At 46.9% G+C, this 15,205-nt stretch overlaps 1 protein-coding gene, 1 non-coding gene and 1 pseudogene across 2 annotated transcripts; all 3 read right to left on the bottom strand.

The window, feature by feature from the left end:
• Positions 1 to 1,157: 1,157 nt before the first annotated feature.
• On the bottom strand, positions 1,158 to 1,957 carry LOC117064360 (annotated as a pseudogene).
• Positions 1,958 to 3,398: 1,441 nt separating this feature from the next.
• Positions 3,399 to 4,193, bottom strand: LOC117064356 (40S ribosomal protein SA-like). The gene has a single exon (XM_033178539.1). It carries the CDS (start codon positions 4,105 to 4,107, stop codon positions 3,595 to 3,597), a length of 513 nt encoding a protein of 170 aa, XP_033034430.1. The 5' UTR covers positions 4,108 to 4,193; the 3' UTR covers positions 3,399 to 3,594.
• LOC117066241 lies at positions 3,402 to 3,555 on the bottom strand. Its single transcript, XR_004430222.1, has one exon. It is a non-coding gene; the product is annotated as a small nucleolar RNA SNORA62/SNORA6 family (small nucleolar RNA).
• Positions 4,194 to 15,205: the final 11,012 nt, after the last annotated feature.

Here is a 15,205-nt window from a genome sequence, read left to right as displayed (position 1 = left end):
CATACTGATGCACACACACCTATAGTCCCAGCTACTTGGGAGGCTGAGGCAGGAGAATCGCTTGAACCTGGAAGGCGGAGGTTGCAGTGAGCCAAGATTGTGCCACTGCACTCCAGCTTGGGTGACAGAGCCAGACTGTCTCAAAAAAAAAAAAAAAATGATACTTTCTTTAAACATGCATATGATTTTTTCAACAAAGAATCAGGCCAGGTGAGGTAGGTCATGCCTGTAATCCAGCACTTTGGGAGGCCAAGGTGGGGGGTCACTTGAACCCAGGATTCAAGACCAGCCTGGGCAACATGACGAGACCCCATCTCTACAAAATATACAAAAATTAGCTGGGCATAGTGGCTTGAGCCTGTACTCCCAGCTACTCGGGAGGCTGAGGTGAGAGGATTGTCTAAGGCCAAGAGGTCGAGGCTGCAGTGAGCCAAGATCAGGCCACTGTACCAGAGTGACACCTTGTCTAAAAAAATAAAAATAGGTCAGGTGTGGTGGCTGACGCTTGTAGTCCCAGCACTTTGGGAGGCCAAGGCGGGTGGATCACCTGAGGTCGGGAGTTGGAGACCAGCCTGACCAACATGGAGAAGCCCCATCTCTACTAAAAATACAAAATTAGCCAGGCATGCACCAGCATGCCTGTAATCACAGCTACTTGGGAGGCTGAGGCAGAAGAATCGCTTGAACCTGGGAAGCAGAGGTTGCAGTGAGCCGAGATCGCGCCATTGCACTCCAGCATGGGCAACAAGAGTGAAACTCCGTCTCAAAAAATAAATAAATAAATAAATAAATAAATAAATAAAAATTGGGACGGGTGCAGTGGCTCCTGCCTGTAATCTCAGCACTTTGGGAGGCCAAGGTGGGTGGATCATGAGGTCAAGAGATCGAGACCATCCTGGCTAACACAGTGAAACCCTATCTCTACTAAAAAAAAAAAAAAAAAAAAATACAAGAAAAAAAAAAATTACCCAGGCATGGTGGCGGGGGCCTGGAGTCCCAGCTGCTGGGAAGGATGAGGCAGGAGAATGGCATGAACCTGGGAGGCGGAGCTTGCAGTGAGCTGAGATCGTGCCACCGCACTCCAGCCTGGGAGACAGAGCGAGATTCTGTCTAAAAAAAATGAATAAACTAAATAAATAAAAATTTTAAAAAAAGAAAAAGAAATTTTAGCTTTAGCTTCTGTGCTTTTTTCAAAATAGGCAGTATATTTAAAACAGTAAACAAAATTCTTGATCCATTTGTCCTTTGTATCCAGCTTCTTCTCATAGCTTAACTTGTCTCTCTACCCTTCCCGCAAAGCCATCCTCATCCTTGCTCATGCCTACCTTTTGCTTGAAGGAGAAAGTAGGCACACAGAGAGAGGGCGCACTCACATTTTTATACATTACTTTCTTTCTTTTTTTTTGACAGATAAACAGTTTGTTTATTCATCCTCTTCTGCTCCTCCTCATCTCCCCGTTCCTCTTCCTCTTCCACCTTCTTCCAGGCAACTGTAGCAGGACCCGTTGCGCCATCAAACTTTCCTTTCGACTTATAGTCAGCAACATCCTTCTTATACTTCTCCTTCAGCTTTGCCGCCTTAGTGATGTAAGGCTGCTTTTCACCATCATTTCAGTTCTTCCACATCTCACCCAGCTTTTTGACCACGTCTCCAATAGAGATGCCGGGGTTTGTGGATTTCATCTTGGGGTGGAATTCCGAAGAAAACAGGAAGAATCCAGACGGTGGCCTTTTGGGGGCATTAGGATCCTTCTTCTTGCCTCCCTTAGCTGGTCCATAACCCTTCATTTCCTGATCACAGCGCACTTTATCTGCCTTTGCCATTTGATCAAACTTCGACTTCTCTCTCCTGGACATCGTCTTTCTACCTCTCAGAGCACTTCTTGGAAAATTCTGCAAAATTGACGGTTTTTTTTTTTTTTTTTTTTTTTTTTTGTTGAGACGGAGTCTCGCTCTGTCACCCAGGCTGGAGTGCAGTGGCCGGATCTCAGCTCACTGCAAGCTCCGCCTCCCGGGTTTACGCCATTCTCCTGCCTCAACCTCCCACGTAGCTGGGACTACAGGCGCCCGCCACCTCGCCCGGCTAGTTTTTTGTATTTTTTTAGTTGAGACGGGGTTTCACTGTGTTAGCCAGGATGGTCTCGATCTCCTGACCTCTAAAACACCCTTTTAGAGTGATCCGCCTGTCTCGGCCTCCCAAAGTGCTAGGATTACAGGCTTGAGCCACCGCGCCCAGCCGACGGTTTCTTTTTACGTTCTTCTCTGCACGTCTGCACAAAGTAGACAAAAGCAGACATCTTGCCCTTTGGTTTCTCAGGGTCACCTTTAGCCATCCTGACTATATTGTTCACTCTCATTACTTTTTTTTTTTTGAGACGGAGTTTCTCTCTTGTTGCCCAGGCTGGAGTGCAATGGCGTGAGCTCGGCTCACGACAACCTTGGCCTCCTGAGTTAAAGCGATTCTCCTGCCTCAGCCTCCTGAGTAGCTGGGATTACAAGCGTGAGCCACCACACCCAGTCCATTACTTTCTTTTTTTTTTTTTTTTTTTTTTTGAGGCGGTGTCTCGCTCTGTCGCCCGGACTGGAGTGCAGTGGCCGGATCTCAGCTCACTGCAAGCTCCGCCTCCCGGGTTCACGCCATTCTCCTGCCTCAGCCTCCCAAGCAGCTGGGACTACAGGCGCCCACCACCTCGCCCAGCTAGTTTTTTTTGTATTTTTAGTAGAGACGGGGTTTCACCGTGTTAGCCAGGATGGTCTCGATCTCCTGACCTCGTGATCCGCCCGTCTCGGCCTCCCAAAGTGCTGGGATTACAGGCTTGAGCCACCGCGCCCGGCCCATTACTTTCTTAATAGTTAGGCTGGTAATGGTCATTTCTCTATAGTTTCTCTATACTCATGCTCATCTGGCATTGTCAGAATGATGGACAAAGAAAAAGATATGTAACTATGTTAATTGAAGTTTATTTTATTACAGTGAAATTAAACCTTTTTTAAAATTTTTTTATTTTTATTTTTTATTTTTTATTTTTATTTTTATTTTTTATTTTTATTTTTATTTTTTATTTTTTTTTATTTTTTTTTTGAGACAGAGTCTTGCTCTGTCGCCCGGGCTGGAGTGCAGTGGCCGGATCTCAGCTCACTGCAAGCTCCGCCTCCCGGGTTTCACGCCATTCTCCTGCCTCAGCCTCCTGAGTAGCTGGGACTACAGGCGCCCGCCACCTCGCCCGGCTAGTTTTTTGTATTTTTAGTAGAGACGGGGTTTCACCGTGTTAGCCAGGATGGTCTCGATCTCCTGACCTCGTGATCCGCCCGTCTCGGCCTCCCAAAGTGCTGGGATTACAGGCTTGAGCCACCGCGCCCAGACTATTTTTTTTATTTTTTATTTTTATTTTTATTTTTATACTTGTAGCAAGAATTACTATCAAACTCCACTCATTGGGCCAAAGACCCTTGTGGTGTTAGCGAAAAACTTGCCCCTCATGTAGCACACTACCTACACTTGCGAGTTCATCGGCCAGTCAGTGGCCTCAACTCCAAGCTCTAACAATGTGCACAGCAATGTTTTTTCTAGAGCATGCATTCGCAAACTCTAGATCATAAAATCATTACCTTGTTGTTGCATGGGATGGCAATGTCCACATAGCGCAGAGGAGAATCTGTGTTACACAGAGCAATGGTAGGTAGGTTAACATAAGATGCCTCCGTAAGAGGCTGGTGGTCAGCCCTGGGGTCAGTAACCACAAGAAGCCGTGGCTCCCGGAAGGCTGCCTGGATCTGGTTAGTGAAGGTCCCAGGAGTGAAGCGGCCAGCAATTGGAGTGGCTCCAGTGGCAGCAGCAAACTTCAGCACGGCCCTCTGGCCAGTATTCCTGGAGGATATAACACTGACATCAGCAGGGTTTTCAATGGCAACAATGGCACGGGCCGCCAGCAGAAGCTTCTCCCAGGTCCTCTTCAGATTTATGATGTAGATGCCATCACTTTTCCTTTTATAGATGTACTGTTCCATCTGGAAGTCAAGATTGGTGCCACCTAAGTGGGTTCCTGCTGCAAGGAACTTAAGGACATCTTCCTCCTTCATTTGCAGGACATCAAGGGCTCCGGACATTGTGAAAAGTTTCCCTTTAAGTTACGACGGGAATCCAGAACAACGCCGTATGGACCCCTCTGCAGGTAGCGCGGAAAGCTTTTTTTTTTTTTAAGACAAGTTCCCGGCCAGGCTAGAGTACAGTGGCACAATCATGGCTCACTGCAGCCTCAAACTTCTGGGCTCAAGGAAGCTTCTTGCCTCAGCCTCCCAAGTCGCTAGGACTACAGGCATGCACCACCATGTGTGGCTAATTTTTATTTTTATTTTATTTTTTTGAGACAGATTCTCACTCTGTCGCCCAGGCTAGAGTACAGTGCACAATCTTGGCTCACTGCAACCTCTATCTCCTGAGTTTAAGCGATTCCCATGCCTCAGCCTCCAGAGTAGCTGGGACTACAGGCATGTGCCATTTCACCCGGCTAACTTCTGTATTTTTAGTAGAGATGGGGTTTCGCCATGTTGGCCAGGCTGGTCTCAAACTTCTGACCTCAGGTGATCCACTTGCCTCAGCCTCCCAAAGTGCTGGGATTATAGGCGCGAACCACAGCAGCTGGCCAACATTTTTCATGTTCATTAACCATACGTATATTTCTTCCTTTGTGAATTCTCTATTCATGTCGTTTGTCCATTTTTCCACTATAGGGTTTGTCTTTTTCATACTGGTTTGTAAGGAATCATTAGGTACTATGTGCACATGTGGTGGCTCTTGCCTGTAATGTCAGCAATTTGGGAGGCCGAGGCAGGCAGATCACTTGAGCCCAGGAGTTTGAGACTAGCCCGGGCAACATGGCAAAACCCTATCTGTACAGAAAATAAAAAATCAGTGGCATGTGCCTGAGTGCCAGCTACTCACGAGGCTGAGGGAGGTAGACAGATTCAGCCCAGGAGGTTGAGGCTGCAGTGAGCCGTGATCATGCCACTGCACTCCACTAGCCTGGGCAATAGAGCAAGACCCTGTCTCTAAAAAATAAAATAAGTAGAGATAAGGGCTCTTTGTTGCCCAGGGGCTGCTTCAAGTGATCCTCCTATATTGGCCTCTTAAAGTGCTGGGATTACAGATGTGAGCCACTGCGCCCAGACCTTTAAGAGCTTTTAAACTGGGGGCTCTTTTTGGTTATAAGGAACAGAGATGGCCGGACAGAGTGGCTCATGCCTATAATCCCAGCACTTTGGGAGACCAAGACGGGCAGATCACTTGAGGTCAGGAGTTCTAGACCAGCCTGGCCAACATGGTGAAACCCTGTCTCTACTAAAAATACAAAAATTAGCCAGGCCATGGTGGTGCGTATCTTTAGTCCCAGCTACTTGGGAGGCTAAGGCAGGAGAATGGCATGAACCCGTGAGGCAGAGCTTGTAGTGAGCCGAGTTCATGCCACTGCACTCCAGCCTGGGCGACAGAGCGAGACTCCGTCTCGAAAAAATAAATAACATAAATAAAGAATAAATAATAATAAAGAAGAGAGATATACTGAAACTACCTCAAGGAAAGTATATAGGGATGTCAAAGAACCCAAGGAAAGGAAGAGAGTACTGCCTTGCCTCATGCTATCCCGAGCTGGGATTGCAGTGTAGCGGCTCTTGCAGTCTTCCAGAGCCAACTGACATCTGCTTCAACCTCCCTTTCTTGATCAGGCACTTTCACTCATTTTTTTTTTCTTTGTTTTCTTTGCAGAGATGGGATCTCCCTGTGTTGCCCAAGCTGGTCTCAAACTCCTGGGCTTAAAGGGATCCTCCCGCCCTGACCTCACAAAATGCTGGGATTATAGGCATGAGCCAGTGTGCCCAGCCCACTCACCTTTTTACATAGCTTAGTCGGCCTGAAGAAACAACCATACACTGGCTAACATTTCAAAATATTAACCCACCACACAGTCTTGTTTAAATGTATATAGGCCAGGCGTGATGGCTCACGCCTGTAATCCCAGCACTTTGGGAGGCTGAGGCGGGTGGATAACTTGAGACCAGGAGTTCGAGACCAGCCTGGCCAACAAGGCGAAACCCCATCTCTACTAAAAATACAAAAATTAGCCAGGCATGGTGGTGGGTCCTGTAATCCCAACTACTCGGGAGGCTGAGGCAAGAGAATCGCTTGAACCTGGGAGGCAGAAGTTGCCATGAGCCAAAGTTGTGCTGCTGCACTCCAGCCTGGGCAACAGAGTGAGACATGGTCTCAAAAAACTAAAGTAAAAAAATAATAAATCAATGTCTATAAACATAAACCCACTATAAATTAATTTACAGCTCTATGTCAATATAAAACCATAAGTTTATAATTTTACCTATAATACAAACCAAAAAGTCAAATTAACATTTATGTTACTTATTATTTTTTTTTTTGAGAGAGTCTCACTCTGTCATCCAGGCTGGAGTGCAGTGGCATGATCACGGCTCACTGCAACCTCTGCCTCCTGGGTTCAAGTGACTATCATGTCTCAGCCTCCCATGTAGCTGGGATTACAGGCTTGTGCCACCACACCCAGCTAATTTTTGTATTTTTTGTAGAGACAGGGTTTCGCCATGTTGTCCTGGCAGCTCTCAAACTCCTGGCCTCAAGTGATCTGCCTGCCACAACCTCTCAAAGTGACTTTCTTAAGTGTTTTTTTTTTTTTTTTTTTTTTTGAGATGGAGTCTTTCTTTGTCACTCAGGCTGGAGTGCAGTGGTGTGATCTCAGTTTGCTGCAACCTCCACCTCCCGGGTTCAAGCGATTCTCCTGCTTCAGCCTCCTGAGTATGTGGGATTACAGGCCCGTGCCACCACACTTGGCTAATTTTTGTATTTTTAGTAGAGACGGCTTCCACCATGTTGGTCAGGCTAGTCTCGAATTCCTGACCTTGTGATCCACCTGCCTCAGCCTCCCAAAGTTTTGGGGTTACAGGCATGAGCCACTGCACCCAGCCTTTTTTCAGATTTTTTTTTTTTTTTTGAGATGAAGTCTCACTCTTGTCCCCCAGGCTGGAGTGCCATGGTGCGATCTCGGCTCAATGCAACCTCCGCCTCCCAGGTTCAAGTGATTCTCCTGTCTCAGCCTCCCAAGTAGCTGGGATTACAGGAGCGTACCACCACGCCTAGCTAATTTTTGTATTTTAAGTACAGACGGGGGTTTCACCATGTTGGCCAGGCTGGTCTCGAACTCCTGACCTCAGGTGATCTGCCCGCCTCAGCCTCCCAAAGTGCTGGGATTACAGGTGTGAGCCACCGTGCCTGGCCAACTTCTTTTTTAAAACTATATTAGCACAGAGAACACCATGTTGTTTCAGGGAAGGGCAAATGTCACTAACAGAATATCTCAGAAGCCAGACTGAAATTTCCATGGGGAAAAACTAGCTTCCTTGGTTTGGGGAATATTAATATTCCTCTTGGTTGCCAGAAGGGACCCACTGACATTCACACCCACTGTGATTCACAGCTAGTGTGTACAAATGCTTCTGATGTGGAAAAATCTGAAAAATTTTCAGATGCTCTTCTCCTTTCCTTTCTGCCATCAGAATAAACCTTATGTCCTTCAATTCAGACCTGTTGGGACCCGGTAGCACACCCTTCCCTTCCTCACAGGCTTCAGACCTTGTCTTTTCAGTGACATTGAGATGAGGATCCTCAAAGGAACCAGAAGCCATTTTTAAAATTGTGAATCTTTACATTCTGAAGGCCTCATTAAATGTCCTCAAAATCAAGGTCTTCTTGTGAAAGGAGTTAACATCCATGTTAACTGGGAATTATCCATCATCTCTCCTAACTTTTCCTGTTCAAATAATCAAATAAGGACTTCCAGGAGTAGGCAAGAACTTTAAAAAGAAGAAGAAAAAAAAGAGGCTGGGTGGGGTGGCTCACACCTGTAATCCCAACACTTTGGGAGGCTGAGGCAGATGGATCAGCTGAAGTCAGGAGTTCGAGACCAGCCTGGCCAACATGGTGAAACCCCATGTCTACTAAAAATACCAAAAAATTAGACAAGCATAGTGGTGGGCACCTGTAATCCCAGCTACTCAGGCGGCTGAGGCAGGGGAATTGCTTGAACCCAGAAGGCAGAGGTTGCAGTGAGCCGAGATCGCACCATTCCACTCCCACCTGGGCAACAAGAGCAAAACTCTGTCTCAAAAAAAAAAAAAAAAGGGAAGACTTCCTTGGGTTTTATAGTATTCTCTTTTTGGTAGGCCATGAAATAAGGGAAGCTGTATGCCATTCCTGGTGGCCATCTATGATCTGTCTGAAGTATGTTTTTGTTGTTTTTTGTTGTTGTTCTTGTTGTTTTTGAGACAGTCTCGCTCTGTCGCCCACACTGGAGTGCTGTGGCATGATCTCTGCTCACTGCAACCTCCACCTCCTGGGTATAAACGATTCTCCTGCCTCAGCTTCCCAATTAGCTGGGATTACAGGCACATGCCACCATGCCCAGCTAATATTTTATTTTTAGTTTTAGTGGGGATGGAGTTTCACCATGTTGGCTGGGCTGGTCTCAAACTTCTCGGCTTCCCAAAGTGCTGAGATTACAGGCATGAGCCACCATGCCTGGCCAAATATCATGATTGCTAATGAAAAGTGACCTTAGGCGGCCGGGTGCCGCCTAATAGATGACAGATAGATAAAGTCAGCTTTTTTTTTTTTTTTTCCAGGATGGAGTCTTGCTCTGTTGCCAGGCTGGAGTGCAGTGGCACGATCTCGGCTCACTGCAACCTCCAAGTCCTGGGTTCAAGCAGTTCTCCTCCCTCAGCCTCCCAAGTAGCTGGGACCACAGGTGTGCGCCACCACCCCAGCTAATTTTTTGTATTTTTAGTAGAGACAGGGTTTCACCATGTTGGCCAGGCTCATCTCGAACTCCTGGCCTCAAGTGATCTGCCTGCCTCAGCCTCCCGAATTGCTGGGATTACAGGCATGAGCCACTGCGTATGGCCGAAAATTGACTTTAATAACATAGATACGATGTGGAGAGATAAAGAATATGAATCACTGGCTTGGTTAAAATATTCCTGGGCTCTGATTCCGTGTCTTATCGGACACCTTCGGGAGGTTGATTTGAGCTCAAGTGTCCTCATGACAAGAAGAGAAAGCTTTAAACAGTGAGCATGAGGGTTTATTTGTGAACACTGACAATCAAATTCTAAAATTTATATGGAAATACAAAGGATCTAGAAAGCCAAAGCAATCTTAAAGAATAGTATTGGAACGTTTACACTACCAGGTATCAACAGTATTGGTGCCACGAGAAACAGACCAAGGAAAAGAACACAGAGCACAGAACCAGAGCCATGTCCTCAGTCATGTGATGAACAACACGGACGTCACTGCAGTTACTGTGGGAAAGGCCAGTCTTCTCTGTGAATGGTGCTGAGTCAATTTGGCATTTCTGTCAAAAAAAAAAAAAACCACAAAACATCATAAACAAAAATTAACTTAAAATGGAGCACAGACCTAAATGTAAAGCTAAAACTATGAAACTTCTAGAATAAAAAGGAGACAATCTTAGTAACTTTATACTTGGCAAACAGTTCATAAATATGACACAAAAAAACGTGAAAAAGAAAAACTTGATAAATTGGACATCGTCAAAACTAAAAACTTTTGCCCTAAAAGGCAAGCCACAGACTGGGAAGAAATATTTGCAAAACATATCAAACAAAGGATTTTATCTAGAATGTAAAAATTGCAAGCTGGGGTTGGGCGTGGTGGCTCATGCCTGTAATCCCAGCAATTTGGGAGGCCGAGACGGGCGGATCACCTAAGGTCGGGAGTTCGAGACCAGCCTGACCAACATGGAGAAACGCTGTCTCTACTAAAAATACAAAAAATTAGCCGGCCTGTAATCCCAGCAACTCAGGAGGCTGAGGCAGGAGAATCCCTCGAACCCAGGGGGCAGAGGTTGTAGTGAGCCAAGATTGTACATTGCACTCCAGCCTGGGCAACAAGAGCAAAATTCCGTCTCAAAAAAAAGGCCGGGTATGGTGGCTCACGCCTGTAATCCCAGCACTTTGGGAGGCCAAGGTGAGCAGATCACGAGGTCAGGAGATGGAGACCATCCTGGCTAACACGATGAAACCCCGTCTCTACTAAAAATACAAAAAATTAGCTAGGCATGGTGGTGGGCGACTGTAGTCCCAGCTACTCGGGAGGCTGAGGCAGGAGAATGGCGTGAACCTGGGAGGCAGGGCTTACAGTGAGCCGAGATAGCACCACTCCACTGCACTCCAGCCTGGGCGACAGAGGGAGACTCCATCTCAAAAACAAAAACAAAAACAGAAACTGCAGGCTGGGTGCAGTGGCTCATGCCTGGATAGCCAGACCTTTGGGAGGCCAAGGCAGACGGATTACCTGAGGGCAGGAGTTCAAGACCAGCCTGACCAATATGGCAAAACCCTGTCTCTACTAAAGATACAAAATTAGCTGGGCGTGGTGGCAGGCGCCTGTAGTCCCAGCTACTCAGGAAGCTGAGGGAAGAGAATTGCTTGAATCCTGGAGCCGGAAGTTGCAGTGAGCTGCCGGAAGTTGCAGTGAGCCACGTATTGCACTCCAACCTGGGCAACAAGAGCTAAGACAAGAGTGTTAAGACAAACAATCCAATTTGTAAAATAGGCAAAAAGACTTGAACCACTGGAAAAAAAAAAAAAAAAGACGGCCGGGCTTGGTGGTTTACACCTGTAATCCCAGCACATTGGGAGGCCGTGGCAGGCAGATCACATGAGGTCAGGAGTTCAAGACCAGCCTGGCCAACATGGTGAAACCTCATCTCTACTAAAAATACAGAAATTAGCTGGGTGTGGTGGCACGTGCCTGTAATCCCAGCTACTTGGGAGGCTGAGGCAGGAGAATCACTTGAACCCGGGAGGCGGAGGTTGCAGTGAGCCAAGATCGTGCCACTGTACTCCAGCCTGGTGACAGAGCGAGACTCTGTCTCAAAAAAAAAAAAAAAAAAAAGACTTGAACAACCACTTCATTAAAATAGATAACAAAAGGCCGGCGCGGTGGCTCAAGCCTGTAATCCCAGCACTTTGGGAGGCCGAGGCAGGCGGATCACTAGGTCAGGAGATCGAGACCATCCTGGCTAACACGGTGAAACCCCCGTCTCTACTAAAAATAAAAAAAAAAATTAGCCGGGCATGGTGGCAGGTGCCTGTAGTCCCAGCTACTCGGAGGCTGAGGCGGGAGAATGGCATGAATCCGGGAGGCGGAGCTTGCAGTGAGCCGAGATCGTGCCACTGCACTCCAGCCTGGGAGAGACAGCGAGACTCCGTCTCAAAAAAATAAATAAATAAATAAATAAAATAGATAACAAATACCCACATGGAAAGATGCTTAATAGCATTAGCTGTTAGAGAAATGCAAATTAAAACCTCAATTTATTAAGGATGAGGCCAGGCGCAATGACTCACATCTGTAATCCCAGCATTTTGGGAGGCCAATGCAGACAGATCACCTGAGGTCAGGAGTTTGAGACCAGCCGGGCAAAGATGGTGAAAACCCACGTCTACTAAAAATACAAAAATTGGGCCGGGCACGGTGGCTCACGCCTATAATCCCAACACTTTGAGAGGCCAGGGCAGGTGGATCACCTGAGATCTGGAGTTCGAGACCAGCCTTGCCAACATGGTGAAACCCCATCTCTACTAAAAGTACAAAAATTAGCCAGGCGTGGTGGCAGGTGCCTGTAATCCCAGCTACCTGGGAGGCTGAGGCAGGAGAATCTCTTGAACCCAGCAGGCAGAGGTTTCAGTGAGCTGAGATCATGCCATTGCTTTCCAGCCTAGGCAACAAGAGCGAAACTCCATCTCAAAAAAAAAAAAAAAAAAACTGGGCGTGGTGGCTCATTCCTGTAATCCCAGCACAAGGTGGGCGATCACCTGAGGTCGGGAGTTCAAGACCAGTCTGCCCAACATGGAGAAACCCTGTCTCTACTAAAAATACAAAATTAGCCAGGCGTGGTGGCACATGCCTGTAATCCCACCTACAGGGGAGGCTGAGGTGGAGGTTGTGGTGAGCCAAGATTGCGCCATTGCACTTCAGCCTGGGCAACAAGAGTGAAACTCCATCTCAGAAAAAAAACCCCAAAATTAGCCAGGCATGGTGGCATGTGCCTGTAATCCCACATACTCAGGAGGCTGAGGCAGAAGAATCGCTTGAACCCGGGAAGCAGAGGTTGTGGTGACCGAAGGCTGCGCCACTGCACACCAGCCTGAGTGACAGGATGCCACTCTGCCTCCAAAAATTAAATAAGTAAATAAACAGATTTATTAAGGCTGGGCGCAGTGGTTCAAGCCTATAATCCCAGCACTTAAGGAGGCAGAGGTGGATGGATCACTTGAGGTCAGGAGTTCAAGACCAGCCTGACCAACATGGTGAAACCCCATCTCTAGTCAAAACAAAAAAACAAAAAACAAAATTAGCCAGGTGTGGTGGCACACGCCTGTAATCCCACTTACTTGGGAGGCTGAGGCAGGAGAATCGCTTGAACCCAGGAGGTGCAGATTGCAGTGAGTCGAGATCACACCACTGCACTCCAGCCTCGGCAACAAAAGCAAAACTCCATCTCAAAAAATAAATAGACAGACAAATAAATAAAATAAATTAAGGATGAGCTTGTTAAAAATTTAAAACAACAACAAAACAGCAAAAACCCCACAATTTAGACACACTACCACTATGGCTAAAATTAAAAAGGCTTGGCTGGGCAGGGTGGCTCAAGCCTGTAATCCCAGCACTTTGGGAGGCCTAGGCAGGTGGATCATGAGGTCAGGAGATCGAGACTAACCTGGCTAACACGGTGAAACCCCGTCTCTACTAAAAATACAAAAAAAATTAGCCAGTGTGGTGGCAGGCACCTGTAGTCCCACCTACTTAGGAGGCTGAGGCAGGAGAATGGTGTGAACCCAGGAGGTGGAGCTTGCAGTAAGCAGAGATTGCGCCACTGCACTGCAGCCTGGGCGACAGAGCGAGACTCCGTCTCAAAAAAAAGGGCTTACTAGCTGGGTCCCATGGCTCCTGCCTGTAATCCTAGCACTTTGGGAGGCCCAGAGGCCCAGGTGGAAGGATCCCTTGAGCCCAGGAGTTTCAGACCAGCCTAGGCACCACGGTGAGACAGGGGTCTCACAAAACACCATCACCACCTTTAATTAAGCAAATTTTTTAAAAATGAAGGTTTACCAAACTAAGTGTCGGCCAGGATACACAGAAACAGAAACTTTCACTCACTGTTAGTGGCTTAATAAAAAGGTAAACATGCACCTGCCATATGACCCAGCCTGGGGATTTACTTAAGAGAAATGAAAGCATATGTCCACATAAAGATGAACAAAAATGTTCAGAGCAGTTTTATTTGCAGTAGCCCCCAAACTGGAAACAACCCAAATGTGCATCAACAGCTGAATGGAAAAACAAATTGTGTGGTGTTTCCATACAATGAAATACTACTCAAAGTAATGCATTGTTAATAAATGCAACAACATGGATAAATCTTAAAATAATTATGTGATGAGAAGCCAATGCCAAAAAAAATCTATACTGAGGCCAGGCACGGTGACTCATGCCTGTAATTCCAGCAGTTTGGGCAGCCAAGGCTGGTGGATCACTTAAGGCCAGGAGTTTGAGACCAGCCTGGTGAACATGGTGAAACCCCATCTCTACTAAAAATACAAAAATTAGCTGGGTGTGGTGGTGTGCACCTGTAATCCCAGCTACTTGGGAGGCTGAGACAGGAGAATCACTTGAACCCGGGAGGCAGAGGTTGCAGTGAGCTGAGATCGCACCACTGCATTCCAGCCTGGGCAACCAAGTGAGAGACTCCTCTCAAAAAAAAGAAAAAAAGATAATGGATACCACCAGATGGATACATTCATTATCTTGATTTTGAGAATGATTTCACATAACAAATTATTGAAATACTTCACATTATACGTTATAAATATATGTAGTTGGCCGGGCGTAGATCTCGCCTATAATCCCGGCCCTTTGGGAGGCTGAGGCGGGTGGATCATGAGGTCAGGAGATCGAGACCATCCTGGCCAACACCGTGAAACCACGTCTCTACTAAAAAAAAAAAAATACAAAAATTAGCCCAGCGTAGTGGCGGGTGCCTGTAGTCCCAGCTACTTGGGAGGCTGAGGCAGGAGAATGGCGTGAACCTGGGAGGCGGAGCTTGCAGTGAGCTGAGATCGTGCCACTGCACTCTAGCCTGGGCGACAGAGCGAGACTCCATCTCAAAAAATAAAAATAAAAATAAAATGTAGTTGATTATGTCAGTTATACCTCAATAAAACGATTACAGAAGTTTCCTAGGAGGTGGCACTACCAGCGGGCTGTGCCCCAGCTTGTGAGCTCCTGTGATTCTGGGTCTGTCCCTTGTAGTCAGGTGGGTGGGCTTAGCAGTTAGGACTGACTTCATTTCCTTCCACTGTCCGCACACATGGCACTTGTCCTTCAAACATGCCCAGCCACTTCCTTCCTTTACCCCCAGGTCTTCAAGGGACTGGAGTCTCCTTATTGTTCAGGTTTTAGCATGAATGTCAAGGGCCTTCACTGAGCACCACGTCTAAATTAGTTCCTACTCCTCACCCTGTCCCAAAATCACTTTCTGTATTTCCCTGGTTTGTTTTCTTCACTGTACGTATCAGAATTAGACATTCTTTTTATTTATTCTTTTATTTTTTTTGAGACGGAGTCTCGCTCTGTCGCCCAGGCTGGAGTGCAGTGGTGCAATCTCGGCCAACTGCAACCACTGCCTCCTGGGTTCAAGCGATTCTCCTGCCTCAGCCTCCCAAGCAGCAGGGGTTATAGGTATGCACCACCACGCCCGGCTAATTTTGTATTTTGAGAAGAGATGGGGTTTCTCCATGTTGGTCAGGCTGGTCTCGAACTCCCGACCTCAGGTGATCCACCTGCCTCAGCCTCCCAAGATGCTGGGATTACAGGCATGAGCCACTGCACCTGGCCAATTTTTTGTATTTTTATTAGAGATGGGGTTTCACCAAGTTAGCCAGGATGATCTCGATCACCTGACTTCATGATCCACCCACCTCAGCCTCCCAAAGTGCTGGGATTACAGGTGTGAGCCACCACACCTGGCCTGAATATTCTTATTCATTTAGTCATTCCTTTTTTTTGGTTAGAGATGGAGTTTCGCTCTTGTTGCCC

The sequence above is a fragment of the Trachypithecus francoisi genome, unplaced genomic scaffold (assembly GCF_009764315.1).
Source record: "Trachypithecus francoisi isolate TF-2019V2 unplaced genomic scaffold, Tfra_2.0 Lachesis_group2, whole genome shotgun sequence".
Lineage (NCBI taxonomy): Eukaryota > Metazoa > Chordata > Mammalia > Primates > Cercopithecidae > Trachypithecus > Trachypithecus francoisi.
This window is presented reverse-complemented; position numbering and strand designations above follow the sequence as displayed.